The following is an 18,564-nucleotide window of genomic DNA, read 5'->3' on the forward strand; positions in this document are numbered from 1 at the left end:
TTTAACATTGACTACTAATATGTGTTACACATTCTAACTGTCCACTTGATAAGAGTTCGTTTTATCAAGTGGACAGTCAGAATGTGTAACACATATTAGTAGTCAATGTTAAAATAATAATAATAATAATAATAATAATAATAATAAGGTCCGGTGTTATGCACCAAAATGCTCCCCTGCCACAAACTGCCCCACTTATCTCATAATTATGAGATAGTAAGGCATAATTATGAGAGCAGGATCTCATAATTATGAGATAAGTCATAATTATTGAGATATTAACTCTTAATTATGAGATAATGAGTATATATCTAAGTTGACTACATTTTTCATGGCGCCATTTTGTTCTCCCATTACTGCCACATTTTTACTCTGTGCCGGAAGTGCTCATGGTGTCCATGGTTACGACGCCGACGTCAGTTGCCTAGCAACCGCAGAAAGATTCTAAGAAGAAATTCTCAGTTAGCATTACTACTAGCCTCTTGTTGCCTTTGAACAGAGTTGTTTTTGAGGTCAGTACTTCATGTGTTTGAGAATAATGCATATAAACAGTGTTTAGAGCTGTACCATTACCTCAAAATATATTAACATTTCTCTGTTGCATGGACAGTTGATTATCGGCTCCAAACTAATGAGCTAACGTTAAAGTCGACTGTACTCCGGGATATGACATGCAGGTGAGTAATGTCTCCGTCTAATTAACCATTTGTGTTAAACGTTTTAAAACATTTTGGTGATTACTGCAAGTGAAACTTTTTTTTACATTTCATTTCACCATTTATTTAACCAAACTGTTAGAAACGGATTATGTTTGTGTATTGTTTTCTTGCTCGATTTCTTGTTGCTTGAGACCTTTTTTTTTCTTGAGACAATTTAGACTTTTCTTTCCCCATTTCAAAACAAACAAAAAAACTAAGAAAATGACTCACATTAGAACAGGTAATCACATCTTTCTTGTTCTCTTTCATAAAGAGCTCAGATGATCCCTATGAGAAATTCATTCTCCAGCATTTAAGGCATTATGGACGTTTTACAGGTGAGTCTTTGCTTGTATAATAAGTTTCAAAAAGGCTGTAACTTGTAAGTATTAATCTGTTATATGACTATGCAGAGTATCTAAACTTTAAATCAGAGCATATCTAATGGGAGTACAAGTATTAGGCCAAATCTGATCTTGTGCCTTGAACTGTAATGTAAGGGGAAGTGGTAGCTTAATGGTTAAGGTTCTGGATTACTCATCGGAAGGTACCCTCTCTACTCCAAGGATGGATGGATAAATCATGGATGGCTCTAACCCTCATATGTCTTCTGGGATGTGTGAAGAAAGAATTTCAATCAATCAATCAAGATTTATTTATTTATATAGCGCCTTACAGCAACCTAAAGGAGCACAAGGCACTTTCCAGTAAAAAACAAACAAACATAAAAATAACAAATAGACAGTAGACAATAAATCTATAAGAAATATAAGAACACAATATATATGTAACATAGCAGTTGAATCAGGGCTATGTGTTAAAAGCTTGTATGAATAAAAAAGTTTTCAACTGCAATTAAAAAACACTCAGCACAGTGATGGATCGAATGTGAGCTGGAAGAGCATTCCACAGCTTTTCAATGTGCTATAATGTATATGTAACACATAAAAGCATTTTTATAAAAACCTTTTATAAAAAAAATCTGTTTATCGTTAACATGGGGTTCCTTGTTTGAAAATGTTATTTTTAGGACAGAGTTTTTCGTTTCTTCAGAGAAGTGATTCAACATGTAGACTGTGGAAAAGAAGCCCTGATTCTGCACCCACAGGTGTCTTCAACACAACTGCTGAAAGCACACACATGGATGAGGAACAACCACAGGCACATCAGGAACAATGTATGGGATTTTTTGTTTGTTTGTTTGTTTGTTTTTTTCTATAGCAGAATTGTTATTGAAGATATGTAAAGATCTTGTTCATTTTCTAGCTGAATGCCAATTTAGTCAGTGAAAAAGGTGAATTGTTTCTAAATGTTGTATGACTACACAAGATCAATATCTTAAGTTCAGTTAATTTGAAATGAATCATAGTAACAGTATACCATACAGCATTACAAAGAATATGTATACCATAATTTCCGGACCATATTTAAGCCGCACCCACTGAATTTTACAAATATTTATATTTTTAACATAAATAAGCCGCACCTGTCTATAAGCCGTCTATACTAATGTACTTTACACAGGCTTTAACGAAAGACACATTACACACGGTGTAACGGGTGAAATATGTTGCGCTTCCTTTAGGAGCATAGCGGTATTTTGGGAATAGCATGCCAGAAGCGAGCTCTCCCTTCACCCTGACTCAACGCGTTACAACTGCTTGTATCTAAACAGTAGCCGACTAAGAATGTCGTTGTTTACTGTCTACTTCCTTCCTTTCACAACTATTTCTCTCGGGAGTTTATCATTTAGCGTCTTGGATTAAATCATTCTGATGATTGTCCAGTAAATGTCAAATTTTTTATGTCCACACTAAACTACCATAAAATTATTTTAACGTTTTTTTTTTTTTTCCGTCCTCACTTTCCATATTTCTAGTGTTAGTCAAACACTTAATATCTATTCAGTTTGTTTGATTTGTATACTGAGCAGACAAACTTAGTTCAAGGCATACAGCAACTTTGGGCTACCTAACAAAATCACCTTTATAAGTAAAAACAAGCTGCAGAAGAGTTATTATTTAAGCTACAGGATTTTCCTTCTCAAATATTTTTGTTGTTGTCTCTTAATGTATGTAAATGTATCATTAGTGAGTCAATTTACATTTGTGCCAAACATGTAGTCTCTTACAATGTGGAGAGATGTATCAGGACCAGGCAGCTGCTAGTTGACCTGGAAAGTGGAAGACCTATCCCACGCCTTAGGGAACCACTGGACCTCGTTTCTATACCTTCAGTTTCCTGTCCCTTCCAGGGTGTTCTCTGGCCAGTTGAGTGTGCAGTCTTCTGTGACAAAATCCATCACATAGGTATTCAATCTTAATGCTTTTGATTCAGTAACAGTCACACACAGTTCCTGTTCAGGTTTATTTATTGATTTATTAATTTATTTTTGTAACAACAGTTTATTTCCTGTTTATCTGTTGATACAGAATGGGATCCTCCAGATCCAGAAACATTTTATCAGCAGACGGGCAACGAGCAGACTCCCATGCCAGAGGGAGAAGAAGAAGGAATCACCGTTTATTGTGTAGACTCGGGTACACTCAACATTTAGAAATGTTTTTGCTAGACAATGTTTAAAAAAAACAAAAAACGTAAAAAAAAAATGTTTATTCTTTAAATGCTATTTAATTGATCAACTACTTTGAATCTAACTTTTATTTCCGTGTTTTTGTTTATTTACTAAGCCACAGAAATGCCATACTTCACTCGGTCCTGTGTTGGTGGCAGCAGGCAGAATATAAAGAATTTCACATCAAGTGCTGACAGCCAAGATACACCTACCCTATCTTTTGAGTCCAGATTTGAGAGTGGAAATCTCCAAAAAGCAGTTAAAATGTAAGTGGATAAGAATGACATTTCCAGCACTTTCTGTTTAAGTGCAGAGTGGAAATCATTCCACCCAACATTAACACCAGGCACAATAGTTTTGCAACAAACTGAAACAGAATCCAAGCAGTACAGATTAACCCTTTTGTAAAATATAAATTTACTGCAGTATTTCCTTCACAAATATACATTTAGCAAGGAAAATACAGTACATTAAAACCCATAGGATTCTACACAAGTCCTCACAATCACTTCTCGAATTTTTATCTCTTCTCAAATTTTGTTTTTGAATTAAGGTGCCCCTAATTGTTGCATGTAATTTGCTATATATAATGTAAACAATGATATTTTACAGTGATATTTTTTCTCTTTAGTGGTCATTATGAATATGAGCTCACTTTGCGCCATGACATGTACACCACAAAGCACACACAGTGGTTCTACTTCCGTGTGAAGAACATGAAAGCTAATGTCACATATCGCTTCACGATTATCAACCTGATGAAATCCAACAGCCTATATGAAACAGGCATGCGTCCACTGCTGTACTCCGAGCTTGACGCCAGGCTGAAAAAAAAGGGGTGGTACCGCGCAGGCAACAACATTCGGTGAGTCTACATGGCTGTTAAATTGATCAGAAAATCTGTCTCACTTATATTATATTAAACATAGAATTTGATTCTGCATGCCTTTCCATTCATTACTTTGTTTAATGAAAGGTATTACCAGAATCAGAGTGAGCAAGAGGGAAAGCCACTCTACTCACTTACCTGGACACTTGAGTTTCCTCATGAAAATGATACCTGCTACTTGGCCCACTGCTACCCGTACACCTACTCAGATCTGCAAAATTATTTACAAGGTGTGGTTTCAGACCCAGCTCAGTCAATGTACTGTAAAGTGCGGGTACTGTGCCGAAGCTTGGCAGGGAACTCTGTGTATGTACTGACTATTACTTCGCCCTGTGGCACTTGGCAAGAGCGGAGAAACAGGCAAGCAGTGGTGGTAACAGCACGTGTGCACCCTGGAGAGACCAATAGCTCATGGATGATGCAGGGCTTATTGGATTTTTTGCTGGGTAAATCACCTGATGCACATCTACTGAGAGAAACGTTTGTTTTTAAGGTTAGTGAATGAAGATGGTGTTTGTTCAGTTTTTTCATGCTTCTCTACATAGCAGTTCAAAATGAAACTTTTTTTGGCAAGAATTCTCCATATAAAGCTGTAAACCACTGAAATTTAATGACCCTTATTACTTTCCTTTCAAACGTAGCTTTGGAACAGCATTTAATACACAATTATTTTTTTAATTTTTTAATTCATAAAGAACACTTAATAAATAAATGAATACAACCAAATGTGCATGTGCTATTGTGCATTTGTTATACTAAAAGTACACAAAACCTTTTTAAAAACTTACTGGATCTACTGCAGATAGTGCCAATGCTGAACCCTGATGGCGTGGTTGTTGGAAACTACCGCTGCTCTCTGGCAGGCAGAGATATGAACCGCAGCTACCATACTCTATTTAAGGACTCGTTCCCCTGTGTGTGGTACACTCGCAACATGGTGAAACGGTGAGTAACATAACTTGTGCACTTACAGTCGCACTTGTTTTAGTTATGTTGCGTAGAAATATGTTTGCAGATTTTACAAAAAAGCTAATTTTGCTAACTATTTTAAACCATCATAATGAACTGAACTGTAAGTTGGTCCAAATTATGATTTTTTTTTAGCATTCTGGATACATGTAGACTTCCACCAGCCTTTTTTGATGCCCCATGCATATGAAATAAACCAGTCCACTCTGTGCACTTTATAAGGAGCACCATATTAACATATGGTAGTGCCTCCTTTTGTTCTAAAAACAGCTTCAGTTAGGTGTAGCATGGATTTCACAGATTCCTCCATGATCTACTGCAGCCTCCTAGATCCATGGAAGTGAAGAAATCTAAGAAAAGAAAACACCACCGTAGATCTTAGGACAGATTCAAATCGAAGCAGGGAAAAAATATATTTTAGTGTTGAGGTTACTGTTAACTGCTGTTTTTATTTCTGTTAAAAGCCAAATCTGGTCAAATCGAGTAAAAAAACAAAAAAAAAATCCCCTGCACATCTTGTATAACAATTTCACTTTTTGATTTAACTGATAACATCTGAGTTGCATGCCTGTAAGCCAATGATTGTTTTGCAGTTGAGCAATACTTAACATTTGAGAAGTCTAATGTCCAACTTATTTTCCTGCTTATTAAATGTGATAAGTAATTTATATTGCTTATACTCTTTAGGTTGCTTGCTGAGAGAAGAGTTGTGTTGTACTGTGATTTTCATGGACACAGCAGAAAAAACAATGTGTTTATGTATGGTTGCACTAACCGTAAGAACAAACCACGTCTTCAGGAGCGCGTCTTCCCTCTGATGATGAGCAAAAATGCCAAAGAAAAGGTAGGAATGTGCTGAGGTTGTTTCAGTCTGGTTAGTTGACCCTTTTACAGTAGGTTTTCAGTCTTCAGCATTATTATCACCTTTGTTATTTGTAGTTTTCTTTCAGGAGTTGTAAGTTTAAAATGCAGAAAAGCAAAGAAGGCACTGGTCGCATTGTAATGTGGAGGCTTGGAATCCAAAACAGCTATACTTTGGAGTCCACCTTTGGAGGCTCCACTTTAGGTAATGTAATGTAATTTTGCTGACCATTGTTAAAGCCAATTACAAGGTACAATTAATATTTAAAAAAAGGTACAATTACTTTTTAGGCATGTATGTATAAATAAAAATCTTAAAATGTTCAAAACAAAGCAAATTTTTTTTATGTATGACTGTGTTGATTGTTTTGGAAATTTCTTTACCATGTCATTTATTTCAAAGTGGGCAGGAGAGGAACTCACTTCACTGTGGGAGACCTGAAGTCTATGGGCTACCACTTTTGTGATACCCTTCTGGATTTTTGTGACCCAGACCAGACCAAGGTTCTTTCTTTTTCTTTTTCAGTATAGTGGTAACATTTGTAACATGCTGATAAGAGAGAACAAAGGCATAGAAGAAAATCTGGTTTAAAATGTTGACTGCTTTGTTCAGACCGAACAGTGTTTAAAGGAACTGGGGATTTTGCTGAAACAGGACATCAGAAGGAAGCTGGGCAAGGAAGTGGACTCGCTACAGGGTCTCACTGATGTAGACGTTGAGTCCAGGTGAAGAGTTTTAATTTCATGTCATGAAATCATCTTGAAATGTGTTCACACAATTTGTGAGGCAGAGGCAACATGCATATGACAATATGCTTAATATATGAATGGGGTAGTGTATAAAACTCAACATGGCAGCTATATTACATAAATAATATACATAATAATAGTAATATATGAGTAATATAACACATCTGTACAATCAGATTCTTACACTGACTCTGAATGTAGATACAATATTCAAAATGGTAATGCAATATTCAAAATGGAAATTTATTTCTGCATTAAAATGTACCATTACCATATATGCAAAGTTTGGTACAAAAGAAAAATGAAAATTAAATTATATAATTTACATTTGCCATTTCCAACAGTAGTTTTAATATGTAAATTACATACTAATTGTAACTCTTTATAAGTTGAAAAATTAACATTAAAATGTATTTCCCAAATTGATTTAATATGTGCAACATGTCCAAGCAGAAATGGTAGCAAAATGATCAAATAAATGTTATTTTTCCAAAATGCATTTAGGCTCATGTTTCGGACACTTTTAAGGCATTAAAAAAATAATAGTAACGCTGTGATATTTATAGCAAAAAATTGTGTATTTCAAAATGGTGATTTAAGGGTCTTTTTTAATGCATTTATGCATTGACACTTAAGACATTTGAAAAATGCATTTTCATTGAACACCCTGCAATGAATGTAGTTAAGTCAATGTGGATTTGAAAATGCATTCAGAGCTGTTTACACCCATGGTGAAGTCTGCTTCTCAGAAAAACTGCCCATGCACTGGAGCGGCAAATTGTCTCGTTATTTTGGCTAAAACGAGCATTTTGCATACAGACGACAGTCAACGAATGTGATTCTCAGTAACATTTTGCTACCTCTATGCTTCCATAATATATAGAGTGCACCACTATATTACTTATAAAGAAACTTGCATTCACAGCGGTTGAATAACCTTTTGATATTATTGGAGCCATAATTTTAAACCTTTATTTGGGTGCATGAGTCCGACACAATGCTATTGCAGGGTTTAAAATAACTGCCTGTGAACATTTGCAAGATGATGACAGAAAGGACTAAATCCAACATTTTTTCAGACATTGTGTCAGAATGTAATAAGTGATTGTTCTCATTTACTTATTACAGTACAAGTGGATCAAATAGTACAGACTCAGATGGTCTCCCTGTTCATCTTTTAAACTCCACAAACCAGGTACACTGTTAATTGTAGTTATATTGTACTTATTTTCTAGCTAATTGTGCATATATGATTTTTATTGCTCATGCTTTGTTTATACTGCTATATTGTATTTGATGTATTTTATTTGCTTTGTCAAGAAGAAAGTCAAGAAGAAGCATTTACGGAGCAAAAAAGAAAGGAATAGATTGCGGCAAAAGGAATCCCAGAGTGCAAAATCCACAAACTGTCACAGAGAACACAAAAACACTGTAAGCTTCTCATAAGAATTACCAAAAGTATCACAGTGCTCTGTGAGTCTTGAGAAATTATATTTCTTGTCTTGGCAGGATTCGATGAAATCAAATGACGATTTTGTGACTGAAACACTCCAAGAAAAAACTCTAGTGAAAAAGGGGAATGACAAAAAAACAGATGTGATTTAATAAAATATCAAATATGGATAAATAATATAAATGAACCCATGCTTAACATACAATCAATTAAACATGCTTTTTTGTTTATATATTCAGGCACAGTTAGTAAGAGCTAATCAGTCAGAAATGACCTGGATCCAACATTCCATTCCACGTTTTTGTCTTTCTGGCCATGAGAAGGGCAAGAAAGTCAAGGTAGGGCTTCAGGTGTATTGAAAAGCAGCATAATTTTGCTCATATATGAACACTATAATGTTAGTTCTATAATAATTATAACATCATCTTGAATATGCTCAAACAAAAACATGACTAAGTACATCATTTGTGTATAGTAGATATTTATAAATATATATGATTTCATAAATGAAACTGTAAATGTAATTTGTTGTACAGTCTAGGCTTTTTTAAATACAACCTGCCTGTGACTCACAGAACTATTTTATTCATTTAACATGCAGCTTAATTTCTGTATTCTCATTATAGGTCAGGAAAATAAATTGTGTTCAAAAATAAATTACTATTTTCTATGAAACCCTTAGATTACTATAAACTATGAATGCCTTAAATGCCTTATTTGTTTGCCATGCCTTCTTTAAAAGAACTTGTAACCATTGCTCTGATAAGTTATGGTCCATTGTGCCATAATAATATTTCATAAATTAAATATGGTTTAATCTGTTGCCATTTCCTTTTACATCCACATACTATTCTATCTATTGTCTCTTGTTTCCTTTTCAAGAATGGTTTAGGTTACTCGCCTAGCTTATTAAATGAGACTGGAGGGTCAAAAAATCACATCCAGAAACAAACAGAGCCCCTGGTGGTCACTTCGGTTCACGACAGATTATCAGGTCTGCCAGTTCAGAACCCCATACTTTTCAAAAAGGATATCAAAGAATACTCAGGAATGAGAGGTGTGTCTACCCTTAATAATTGTGATAAATTGTTTGCACTTTTATACTTTTAATGACTAACCTTAGATTTGATATCATAGGAAGAGTTTCAACAATCCCACTGCATAGGTAAGTAGATCATTCAGTTTTCTTTATAGTACAAGCGTAAACTTTCCATTATAGTATGTAAAAAGCTGTTCTGCAAACTGTAATTATTTAATTAATCTATTTTTTATACAGTCTTTGTCTATTATATTTTTGTTAATTTTAGAGTTGTTCCCAGGTTCATTTCTGACAGAGGATTAGAGCTCAGACGCTCTGCCCACTCCTCTTCAGCTTACACTGCTAACCAACAAAATATCAGCCAGAAAAGCACACCACAGTCTACAAGGATTTCATTTGAATCGTGCGTACCTGAAAAAACAAACACAACAGCCTCCCTGTGGCCAAATCCTAAAAGAAGTCCACTTGGTGAGGGTGATTTCATATCAACACAAGTTTTTGTAAGGCCTGTGAATGTTGACGATGAGGCTTGGTGAGGCCTGTGAATGGTGGTGCTACATGTAGCATTGCCACCTCACAGCTTCATGGTCCAGGGTTTATGACATCCCGAGCCTGGATTTCTTTCTTTGTGGTGTTTTGCATGTTTTCCCTGTGTTTCTCATGAGTGTCCTCAAAACTGCTCATCGGTGTGATCGAGTGTATGAATAGTGCTTTGAGATAGACTGGCGTCCCACTTTGATTGCAACAGATTGACATACGATAACTTTGTTTTAATTATAAAGTTTTACATTTTTATGAGTAAAAACAAGCATATGCACAATACCAGCTGAGCATCATAACTAGAGAATTCCAACTGAATTCAATTAACATTTCCGCAGGCTAGCTAGATTGTGTCTTATTTGTTTCGGGGGAAAACTTTCAATAGATAACATTTACATCTTTCAAAAATTTCTGACATTTTTGCTAGATTTTGACCCCTAATTGACAAATACACATATATATCTATAGCAGGTCTGGCATTGCTGGAGATGGAGCATTCCAGTAAAGCAGACCAGCTAAATAAACACAAAACAGTGGACCACACTTTTTCCCCAGACCTGAAAAGCATTAACAGGCCTGACAAAAGGTTTTTTAGTCTTTTATTCATATCATGTTTCATGTCATGTTTTTTTGTGCACATTCGAAATGGTCATAATAGTGTGCTATTCAACAGTAAAAGGAGGGCCACAGATAAACAGCCTATACCTAGAGATCTGAGGCAAGAAACATTAACTAGTGAGCATGAAGATACAGCTTCATCTGGCAGCTGGAACAGTGATGGCAGGTATACATTATCTATGGTATCTTTTTTTTTTTTTTTTCCCCACATAATGATTCATTATCATATTGTGTCATATCACACTGTTTATACACTAAATTGCCAAATGTTTGTGGACATCTGATCATCAAATGCACCTTGTGCCCAAGAGACAGTAAACTGTAGTCCCCCCCTAATCCCTTTATTTGGGTATTTGAGGCCTTTGGGTAAACCTTATTTACTATCACACAATTACCACAAAGTTTCACATCAGCAGATAGATAAAATATGCAGGATATAGCCCAGGCCATGTTTCTGCCCAGAGCAGCAAAACAGTTTTAGTGAGTCATTAGTGTCCATTGGGGTTTTACATAATATAGACAGTTTAGCTCCTTGGATAAAGAAACTATTTGCACAACCAAAATGGGGCATTAGGTAAGGTGGCTTTTTCTGTTAAATGTCATATAGCTATGCTATAGTTAGCACCTGGGTGACTGCGAATTTCCAAAAGTGACACTCCTTGTAAAGTGATGGCATGGCGCTATAACGCTTGAGATTTCTAAATGTGTTTATCTTTAAAAGAGCATCAACACCAAGCACTTTTCACTCGTGGACCTTGGCCTCAAGAAAGAATGCCAGAAGTGCTGATGATCAGAATCACTCAAATAATATGTCCTGAATAATTTTTGATGTGCAGTCTACATTTGTTCTGGAATAAAAATAAAAAAAGCTCCCCCTAGTGGTCAAGCAATTAGTTGTACAACTACGCTTGCATACATAACCTGTTTATCTCTTATTATGCCTTTTGCTTTCCAGAGGCTGGATAAAGAAGAAATAAAAGAATAAAGCCATACGCCCATGGGGAAAAAGGGTGTAAAAAGGGGTCAATTCAAAGAAGAACAGCCTGGAAACAGAAAACGCCCAGAGGATATGTCCAGAAATTCTGTGGATTGGTGCCTTGAAGAACTAATTTCTTCCTTCATTTATACATAAATGTTGAGTAAAGAACAATACAATAGTAGCATTTGTCTTACTTGACTTGATATTGGATATAGTCATGTACTTCTTTGGAATTCCGATGTACAGTATGTTAAACTTTTTTATTTTATAAAATGTTAATTTTGTAATATTACTATTATCATCCAGCTCATACAATTTTTTTTGTCATTTGTTTATGCCATCATTACAACAGAGTACATTTTTGTTATGTTAAAATGTTGATACAGAGATCCTACTGTCAGGGACAGTAGTCTTTTTCTGTTGAGCATATGAGTGCTAGATCTATTTTAAAGAATTACACAGTTTAGTGCCATAAAACATATGAATCATATAATTTTTTAACCAGTTGTGTCTGAGTAAACACACTAACATCCACTCTTTTAGGGTTTTTTTTATTTTTTGCAATATATAAAATACTTTAACAACTGTGATTTGCTGATATGTATTGTTTTGTAATCCATAAAAGTAGTTTGAATAACAAACACTTAAAATTGGTTGATATGATATATGTGGACATGTTAAATGCCTGAATGCCATGTTTCATGCGATAAAGAAAAATATTTTTGTATAAGCAGTTCATCAGTAGTGCAGATGTCATGACCTGAGCTCTTGAATACCATTAAACTGACTGAGGTGGAATCGGCTTTCAGTGTGTCTGACCATAGCACGCAGCGCCACAAAACCAGATAGAGCCTGCAAAAAAACAAAAACAGAAATGGAAAAAGTTTAATAAAGAGTAAACCATAACTTGTTTTGCGAACTGACTAAGAATACTGGATATACCTCAGTTAAAATGAACAATGCCAGAACTATGTGAACTCCTCTTTCCAAAGGCTGAATGAGTATAGCTTCATTGAAGAGTAGGAACAGGATTAAAGGGAACTGCAGAAGGAGGCTGAGGAGCCAAAAGCCAGCCAGTTCAGGGACCTACAATGATTCATTATATAAAGGGTCTAAAACACGGACTATATTTACATGCACATATTTAAAGTTTTGAGCATCTGGAACTTCCAAAGTACAAAAGTCTTTACCTTTTCTTGCAGATTACCTGCATAGCCCAGGTAGAGCCTGATTGCCTCGATGAGAGTCATTACAATTAATACTGTAATTAGGATGAATTTGTAGTAATCAGGGAGTGCAGGATACTGAGAGAGAGACAGAGAGAGAGAGAGAGGGGGCGAGAGGGTTGAAATATTGTATTCTGATATGAAATTGGGAAAGCATTACTGTCTTACCTTGAGTTGCAGCATTACGACTTCACTGATCCACCACAGAGGAAAGAAGCAGATGTTAAAGAAGAGAGCCATTTGAAGAGGCAAACTGGATACAACATCTGTACCTGCAGAGGGAACGGGGGCGGAGCTTCAGGCAATACATACACACTCATGCAGTGAATATATAATATATATCCTGTTAAAATATAGCTCCACAACCAACTGTAGCTATCAAAACAAGTTATGTTGTATCAGAAATAAGCTGGTGGAAATGAACGAACAGCAGCCTAGATAAAGAGCTCGCCATTGCTTCATCGTTACATGTACCTCCACATATTATTTGATCAGACGCATGCAAAAACTTACTGTGATTCACAAATTTGAAATGATCTTCGGGCGAAAGTTGTGATCGTCCCTGATTTACGAAAACAGTTCGTGAAAAATCTCCCAAACGCCTTCTTATGGGCTCGGGGAGATCCATAGTGCGAGGCTAAAGGCGTAACTACCAAACACGGGCGCTAACAACCGTGAGCAGGGCGGGGTGCGTTCAAGAGTCGCAGTGCAGCGTTCAATAACAGCTATTCCCATTCTGCATCTAGGGTCGAAAGGCAGATTCATTCTATAATCATAAAGCAATTATTCAGAGCCTTTAGTAAAATGTATCTAGATCTCCCATTTGACCTACTCAATCCTACCCAGTTACATTGTCTTAAATGTACATTTAACATGACATAACTATGGTTATTATAATTACACTGACATTCAACATTTTATTTGTTAATTAATCTATTCACAGATTCTCCTTGACTTGAGGATATAGGGAATTGGGAACACTGATATAAAATAGGGAAACACCCTTGACAGAAGGATCCCAGTGCATCCCAAGGCTTGATATTAATACAGTGGTTCTCAAAGGTTTGAGCCAACCACCCCAGTGTTACACTCCAATGGCTTCCTGTAGCTGCATGTATCAGATTAATCCCACCTTGTGCTGCTCCATCCCACCTCTGATCCTCCAAAAGCGATCTACGGGTCCCAATTTCTATCAGGATCCAAGGCAGGCACACGTCAAGACTTTTCTCTGTTCTGGCACCTTGGTGAACTTCTCCCAAAAACTCCAAGCAACTAAGTTTCTATAAGTATTATATAAAGACTTATTTAAAGACTGAAAACATATGTTTTCCTTAGTACTTAAATTAGCACTTTATTTTTAAACTATTCTGTCGTCTACGTGATTTTTTTTAACTTACTACCTCTTGAAAAGTTTTTACACTGCAAATATTCTAAGCGTCTGACCTAGGGAATGAGTATGAGGATGTATTTATTGTTAAAGAATTCAAAGCACTTCTGTAAGCCTACTAAAAGAAAAGGACTTCTGCCAAATGCCTTAAATGTAAATGTAAAAAAAAACAAAAGGTAATTGACCATCATTTTGTTTTTGTTTTTTAATTAAATTTATCAGTAGTGCTCGTGACCTCTTAAATATGTTAGTAATAATTTCAACATGCTTTGCCATCATATCAGTTTAATAAGAAGTGTTGTGCAGTTATGTTTATTTCTAAATGCTAGTCCCAGTAACATTTGAAAATATAGCCCACAAAAATACATCTCTGATCTTTCTAATATCACAAAATCAAACTTTGGAAATTAAGTGACCCCTAATTTGGGATCCCTTACAGAGTGAGTGTCTTTGCAACATCAAACAACCCACTTTCAGAGCCACCGTTTCTGGATGCTAACTTTCATTTAGCTCATCAACATCAGCTAGTAAATATCACTGACACATTAATATGTGGAACAATGTTTATTGAATACATTTATCAAGTCAGCTACTCACAGAAAGAATCTTTTCATATTACAATGCAACTTTATCATACATTACATTTACAGCATTTGGCAGAAGCCCTTATTCAAAGCAAATTACACTAAAATAATTTATACAACTGAGCAGCTGTGGGGTTAAGGGCGTTGCTCATGGGCCCAGAAGTAGCAGCTTGTCATGGCTGGGATTTGAATTAATGACCTTGAGATCCAAAGCCCAGCATCTTAACCACTAAGCTACCACCTCCCCAATACACATGGTTTATTCACATTGACGGATTGGTAGCACTCACAGTTTCATCAAGTTAACACAAAATTAAATGGTTTCACAGCTTATAAAGGCACATTTATTGGAAAAGTAGTTGGAAGTATAATTCTATAAAATACTGTGTGTGACGCCAGCGCTACACAAATTTTCTTTTAAATAAACAAAGAAGCAATCATTTCATAGTACAATAAAACATGCAATAAGGTATTGATCTTCATGCAGAAGTTAAATAGAATCTATGGATGGTAAGGTTCCACTGTATAATATCTAAGACAGGATTTATACTGTAGAAGCTTTTCAGCCAGGTGACTTTGTCTCACTCTTGCATTTAATTCAACACTAAAGTCTGTGTACCTGCACAGGAAAATACAGATGATTTAGCTTACATGATCATTTCCATTTCATGTTTAAATATTTGCACCTGTCATATTTTAGCAATACTGGGTCGAAGTAAAGCATAAGCATAAATTACGTTATTTGTGTATGGTGTAGTGAAGCTCCATGTTTGTTTGGAATCCAAATGTGATGTATGAACAGTGAACAGAATTATGAATTAAACCCTACCTGTGAGATATTTTCCAAAGTATCAGAGTGTTTATGGCCATCAGAATTGCTAAAGTAAATAAAAACCTCTCCATATTGCCATTGTGTAATATGTTTGGATAAAAGCTTCCTGAAAACAAAAATGTAAGAGGGTCAGCCATGTGCATTAACTTGTATTTTCTCCTACTTATTTGTTTTCCAAAAATGGAGTATTACATTTCTATACAAGTTTAAAATGTAGGTGTCCTTACCACCAGACACAAAGTAAAAGAACTGAATCAGAAGAGCACCAAGAAAACATCCTCCACCATAGGCGAAGGTAAGAAATTGTAGAGAGATCCCTCTGAGATTGTTGGGAGTCAGACAGAAAGAGATAACGGCGCCTGAGTAGAGGAATAAAAAGTAAAAGACTAAATTGTTCCATATTTTAAGCAGTATCATGTACTTGTAGATAAGAATGAATGCTTACATGCTGGTGTGACAAAGGCCTCTGCCACACCAAGTAAGATGTACTGAGATGCAAGCTGAAGGCATGGCATTGAGGACACTTGAAGCACTGTTCCTGAGCGTGTCTGATCCATCTGAGGATATCTTTTCCTGTTAATCTCAGCAATCCCTGCAATTAGTGCAGACAGAGCTGCAAACACATGCCCGATTACTGGAAGAGAATAAAACACAATGGTTACATTTGAATGTTTAAGATTTTACTGGTTAACTTACAATAGTCACACTGAAGATGCCTACTTATGAAATTGATTGGGGAGGGAGGTGTTTTCTTTAAATACTGGTAACATTTGCTGACAAACTCCAGTAGCGGTGCTAAAATTAGCAGCGGCAAAATACTTATTACATTCATAGCTGCTATTGGCAGCATGACACCATTAAAGCTGAGGTTTGAATGCATTGTCTGCAGATAGTATCCTGAAGGAATCTGTAAATGAAACAAAGACCTGATGACAAAATTACAAAATGATTGACAACTATTGGATTAAAGCTCTTGAAGACTTAAATAGGCATACACTATAGTTGCTTGATTATTAATTGACAATATGTTTGGCCATGTTTTCTAGACCTTTATGAATTTCTTTAATTTTATATTACATAAATTCACATAAGAGAGATGCCTTCTTTCATACATACCTGGGTTATGCAAGCCCGGTAGAGTAATTGCAATCCAAACAGAGGGAAAAGCTTGACCAGAATCTTAACATTTTCTACTTTCGTCTCACTGTAGCGTCCTCCATTGTTCTCTTTGGCACGATCAAGCCAGTCAGTTACATCTCCACTCAAATGACGATAACAAAGGCAGCACATTTGTAAAGAGTTTAGAAACACACCCAGTGTGGTCAGCAATGAATTACCTGTAAATAACAAAAACAAAAAACATTCCAGTTGTAATGTTGGAATGATGTCATCATTCATGTTCCAGAGCAATGCAAAAATCTATCAATTATTTAAAACTTTGTCTAGGCAATATAAAATACTTGTGTTTGCTAAAGCCATGATTTTTATATATTTTTTTGGCTTTACTGACATCTAAATTACAATGTAGGGTTTATGTTTTCATGTGTGTTTTTACTGCTACCTTTCTTGGGATGGAGGATAAGATTGCTGCGTGCCATATGAATGCCAATGAGTCCCAAGAGAACAGAAGTGAAAGGAATGAGAAAGCCTAAGTTTTTGCCCACAGACTGCTGAATATAGGCGATTGCCAAGAAGATGACTGTAGAATTCAGATTTACTAACCAATAAATCCTGTAGGTGAAATGCCATGTGTTATTTCAGCTTTTAAAAAACAAATAGAGATCTAACTAAGTGTGAACAAAATGAAGAATGTAGTGCTTAATGCAACACGATGATGGTGTTTCTGTTTATCCATGAATGGTAATAATCAGTGAATGAATTTCTTACCAGTTAAAAAAGGATAATATCTTCCTTTGATTATAACCTTGAAGGTTATTGATTCCCAATGGGCAGAGGATAGCACGTATCCCCCCAATACCAAAAGCAGCAGCTAGCAGCCCTGTGTAGAAGAGAATATGTTGTATCTGCGGCTCAAGGTGGTGTATAATGTTGTGTGTGTCGATGTAGAAATCATCAAATGGAAATGCAACTACAGGGAGCAGTGCCGTGCCTATGAAAGGGAAATGACATAAAGACATGAAATCAATAAAAGTGTATCCTATGCATTGAATTCTAAAATTGGAAAGAGTCAAACATCGTTATATTGTAAATATAAAAATCCATTCATAAAATGGTCATTATAACTTAAAATTGTATTTATTAATATGGATTTAAAGTATGTGTGTAGGTGCAAATGTAAACTACTGCCTGCGTGATTTTCTAGGTTCACTAAGTATTCATGATCCACTCTGCCTATACAAACCATTATTTTTTTTGTACAAATAATAATATTAAGTGAATCTAAAGTCACAGGCACATTATAAAGGATATAAAGCTTTTACTGTCAGTCATAGCCAACTGCAGGCAGTATCAGTGTTTTATCACAGTATAATTCAGATTGTTGGATTGAAAAAATCTAAATCTATGATGTTCATATTTGAATGCCTTTATTTATTCTTTATTAAAGCCTTATAATCATTTTATTTAAAATATTTTTTTCCAAAGTGTTCTTATACAACCTTTGCTTCAGGTAAGTATTTGTACACACATTGTAAATAAAACACACATTTAACATTAAGCATAATAAGACCTGAGAGTTCTTTTTAAATGAATCTAGCGTTTGTTCACTTTTAAAACACAGACTCACCAAAGAAATGAAGTAGAGCACAAAGGTAAAAAACTGTTTTCCTTCCCAAACATGTCTCTGCAAGCCATCCGGCAAGAACAGGTGTGAGTGTACTGACTCCAACAAAACACAGGTTCACTGTGGCTGCTTGGTAATTGTTATATCCAAGTTTGATGGTGCAAAAGAGGATCATATTACACACAATCCCAAAAAAAGTAAACCTCTCAAATAACTCCACAAAAAGAACACAGACAATCCCCTTCACATTCTTTGGAGGTTTCCGAGGCATACGTGGGGTAACTTTCGAAGTTGGTTGGCAAGTGGTAGAGACCTTATGTAGCCTATGGCCATCATGAAGACCGCAACATTCAGTGCTACCATGGTGCTTTAGAATCTATTCTTTTAGAAGTGCTTTTCCGGACCTGGTATAATCCCTCTA

At 35.7% G+C, this 18,564-nt stretch overlaps 3 protein-coding genes across 8 annotated transcripts; 1 reads left to right on the forward strand and 2 right to left on the reverse strand.

The window, feature by feature from the left end:
• The first annotated feature begins 154 nt into the window (after nucleotides 1-154).
• Nucleotides 155-11,769, forward strand: agbl2 (AGBL carboxypeptidase 2). Of its 6 annotated transcripts, none has more exons than XM_046860215.1 (24): nucleotides 155-512; nucleotides 611-677; nucleotides 973-1,036; nucleotides 1,729-1,875; nucleotides 2,822-3,007; nucleotides 3,131-3,238; nucleotides 3,389-3,539; nucleotides 3,905-4,138; nucleotides 4,250-4,655; nucleotides 4,965-5,107; nucleotides 5,819-5,975; nucleotides 6,071-6,197; nucleotides 6,396-6,496; nucleotides 6,606-6,718; nucleotides 7,871-7,937; nucleotides 8,063-8,173; nucleotides 8,252-8,338; nucleotides 8,435-8,533; nucleotides 9,078-9,252; nucleotides 9,333-9,360; nucleotides 9,503-9,702; nucleotides 10,243-10,360; nucleotides 10,448-10,558; nucleotides 11,348-11,769. In XM_046860215.1, exons 2-24 carry the CDS (start codon nucleotides 672-674, stop codon nucleotides 11,367-11,369), a joined length of 2,961 nt encoding a protein of 986 aa, XP_046716171.1. In that variant the 5' UTR covers nucleotides 155-512; nucleotides 611-671; the 3' UTR covers nucleotides 11,370-11,769. The 6 variants fall into 6 exon arrangements, 5 of the variants coding, with proteins under 5 accessions (XP_046716171.1, XP_046716173.1, XP_046716172.1 ...); XM_046860217.1 differs by having other exon boundaries at nucleotides 9,515-9,702; XM_046860216.1 differs by having other exon boundaries at nucleotides 8,066-8,173.
• Nucleotides 11,770-11,906: 137 nt separating this feature from the next.
• On the reverse strand, nucleotides 11,907-13,299 carry tmem17 (transmembrane protein 17). Its single transcript, XM_046860221.1, has 5 exons — nucleotides 13,111-13,299; nucleotides 12,766-12,869; nucleotides 12,562-12,675; nucleotides 12,314-12,457; nucleotides 11,907-12,223 (listed from the first exon to the last, which is right to left on the reverse strand). Exons 1-5 carry the CDS (start codon nucleotides 13,223-13,225, stop codon nucleotides 12,125-12,127), a joined length of 576 nt encoding a protein of 191 aa, XP_046716177.1. The 5' UTR covers nucleotides 13,226-13,299; the 3' UTR covers nucleotides 11,907-12,124.
• A 1,508-nt stretch (nucleotides 13,300-14,807) lies between these two features.
• slc15a5 (solute carrier family 15 member 5) lies at nucleotides 14,808-18,564 on the reverse strand. Its single transcript, XM_046860002.1, has 9 exons — nucleotides 18,147-18,564; nucleotides 17,288-17,510; nucleotides 16,962-17,131; nucleotides 16,517-16,737; nucleotides 16,121-16,307; nucleotides 15,846-16,034; nucleotides 15,628-15,759; nucleotides 15,398-15,506; nucleotides 14,808-15,187 (listed from the first exon to the last, which is right to left on the reverse strand). The coding sequence occupies exons 1-9, from the start codon at nucleotides 18,412-18,414 to the stop codon at nucleotides 15,070-15,072; spliced, it is 1,617 nt and encodes a 538-aa protein (XP_046715958.1). The 5' UTR covers nucleotides 18,415-18,564; the 3' UTR covers nucleotides 14,808-15,069.

This window comes from Silurus meridionalis, chromosome 10, assembly GCF_014805685.1.
Source record: "Silurus meridionalis isolate SWU-2019-XX chromosome 10, ASM1480568v1, whole genome shotgun sequence".
Classification (NCBI taxonomy): Eukaryota; Metazoa; Chordata; class Actinopteri; order Siluriformes; family Siluridae; genus Silurus; species Silurus meridionalis.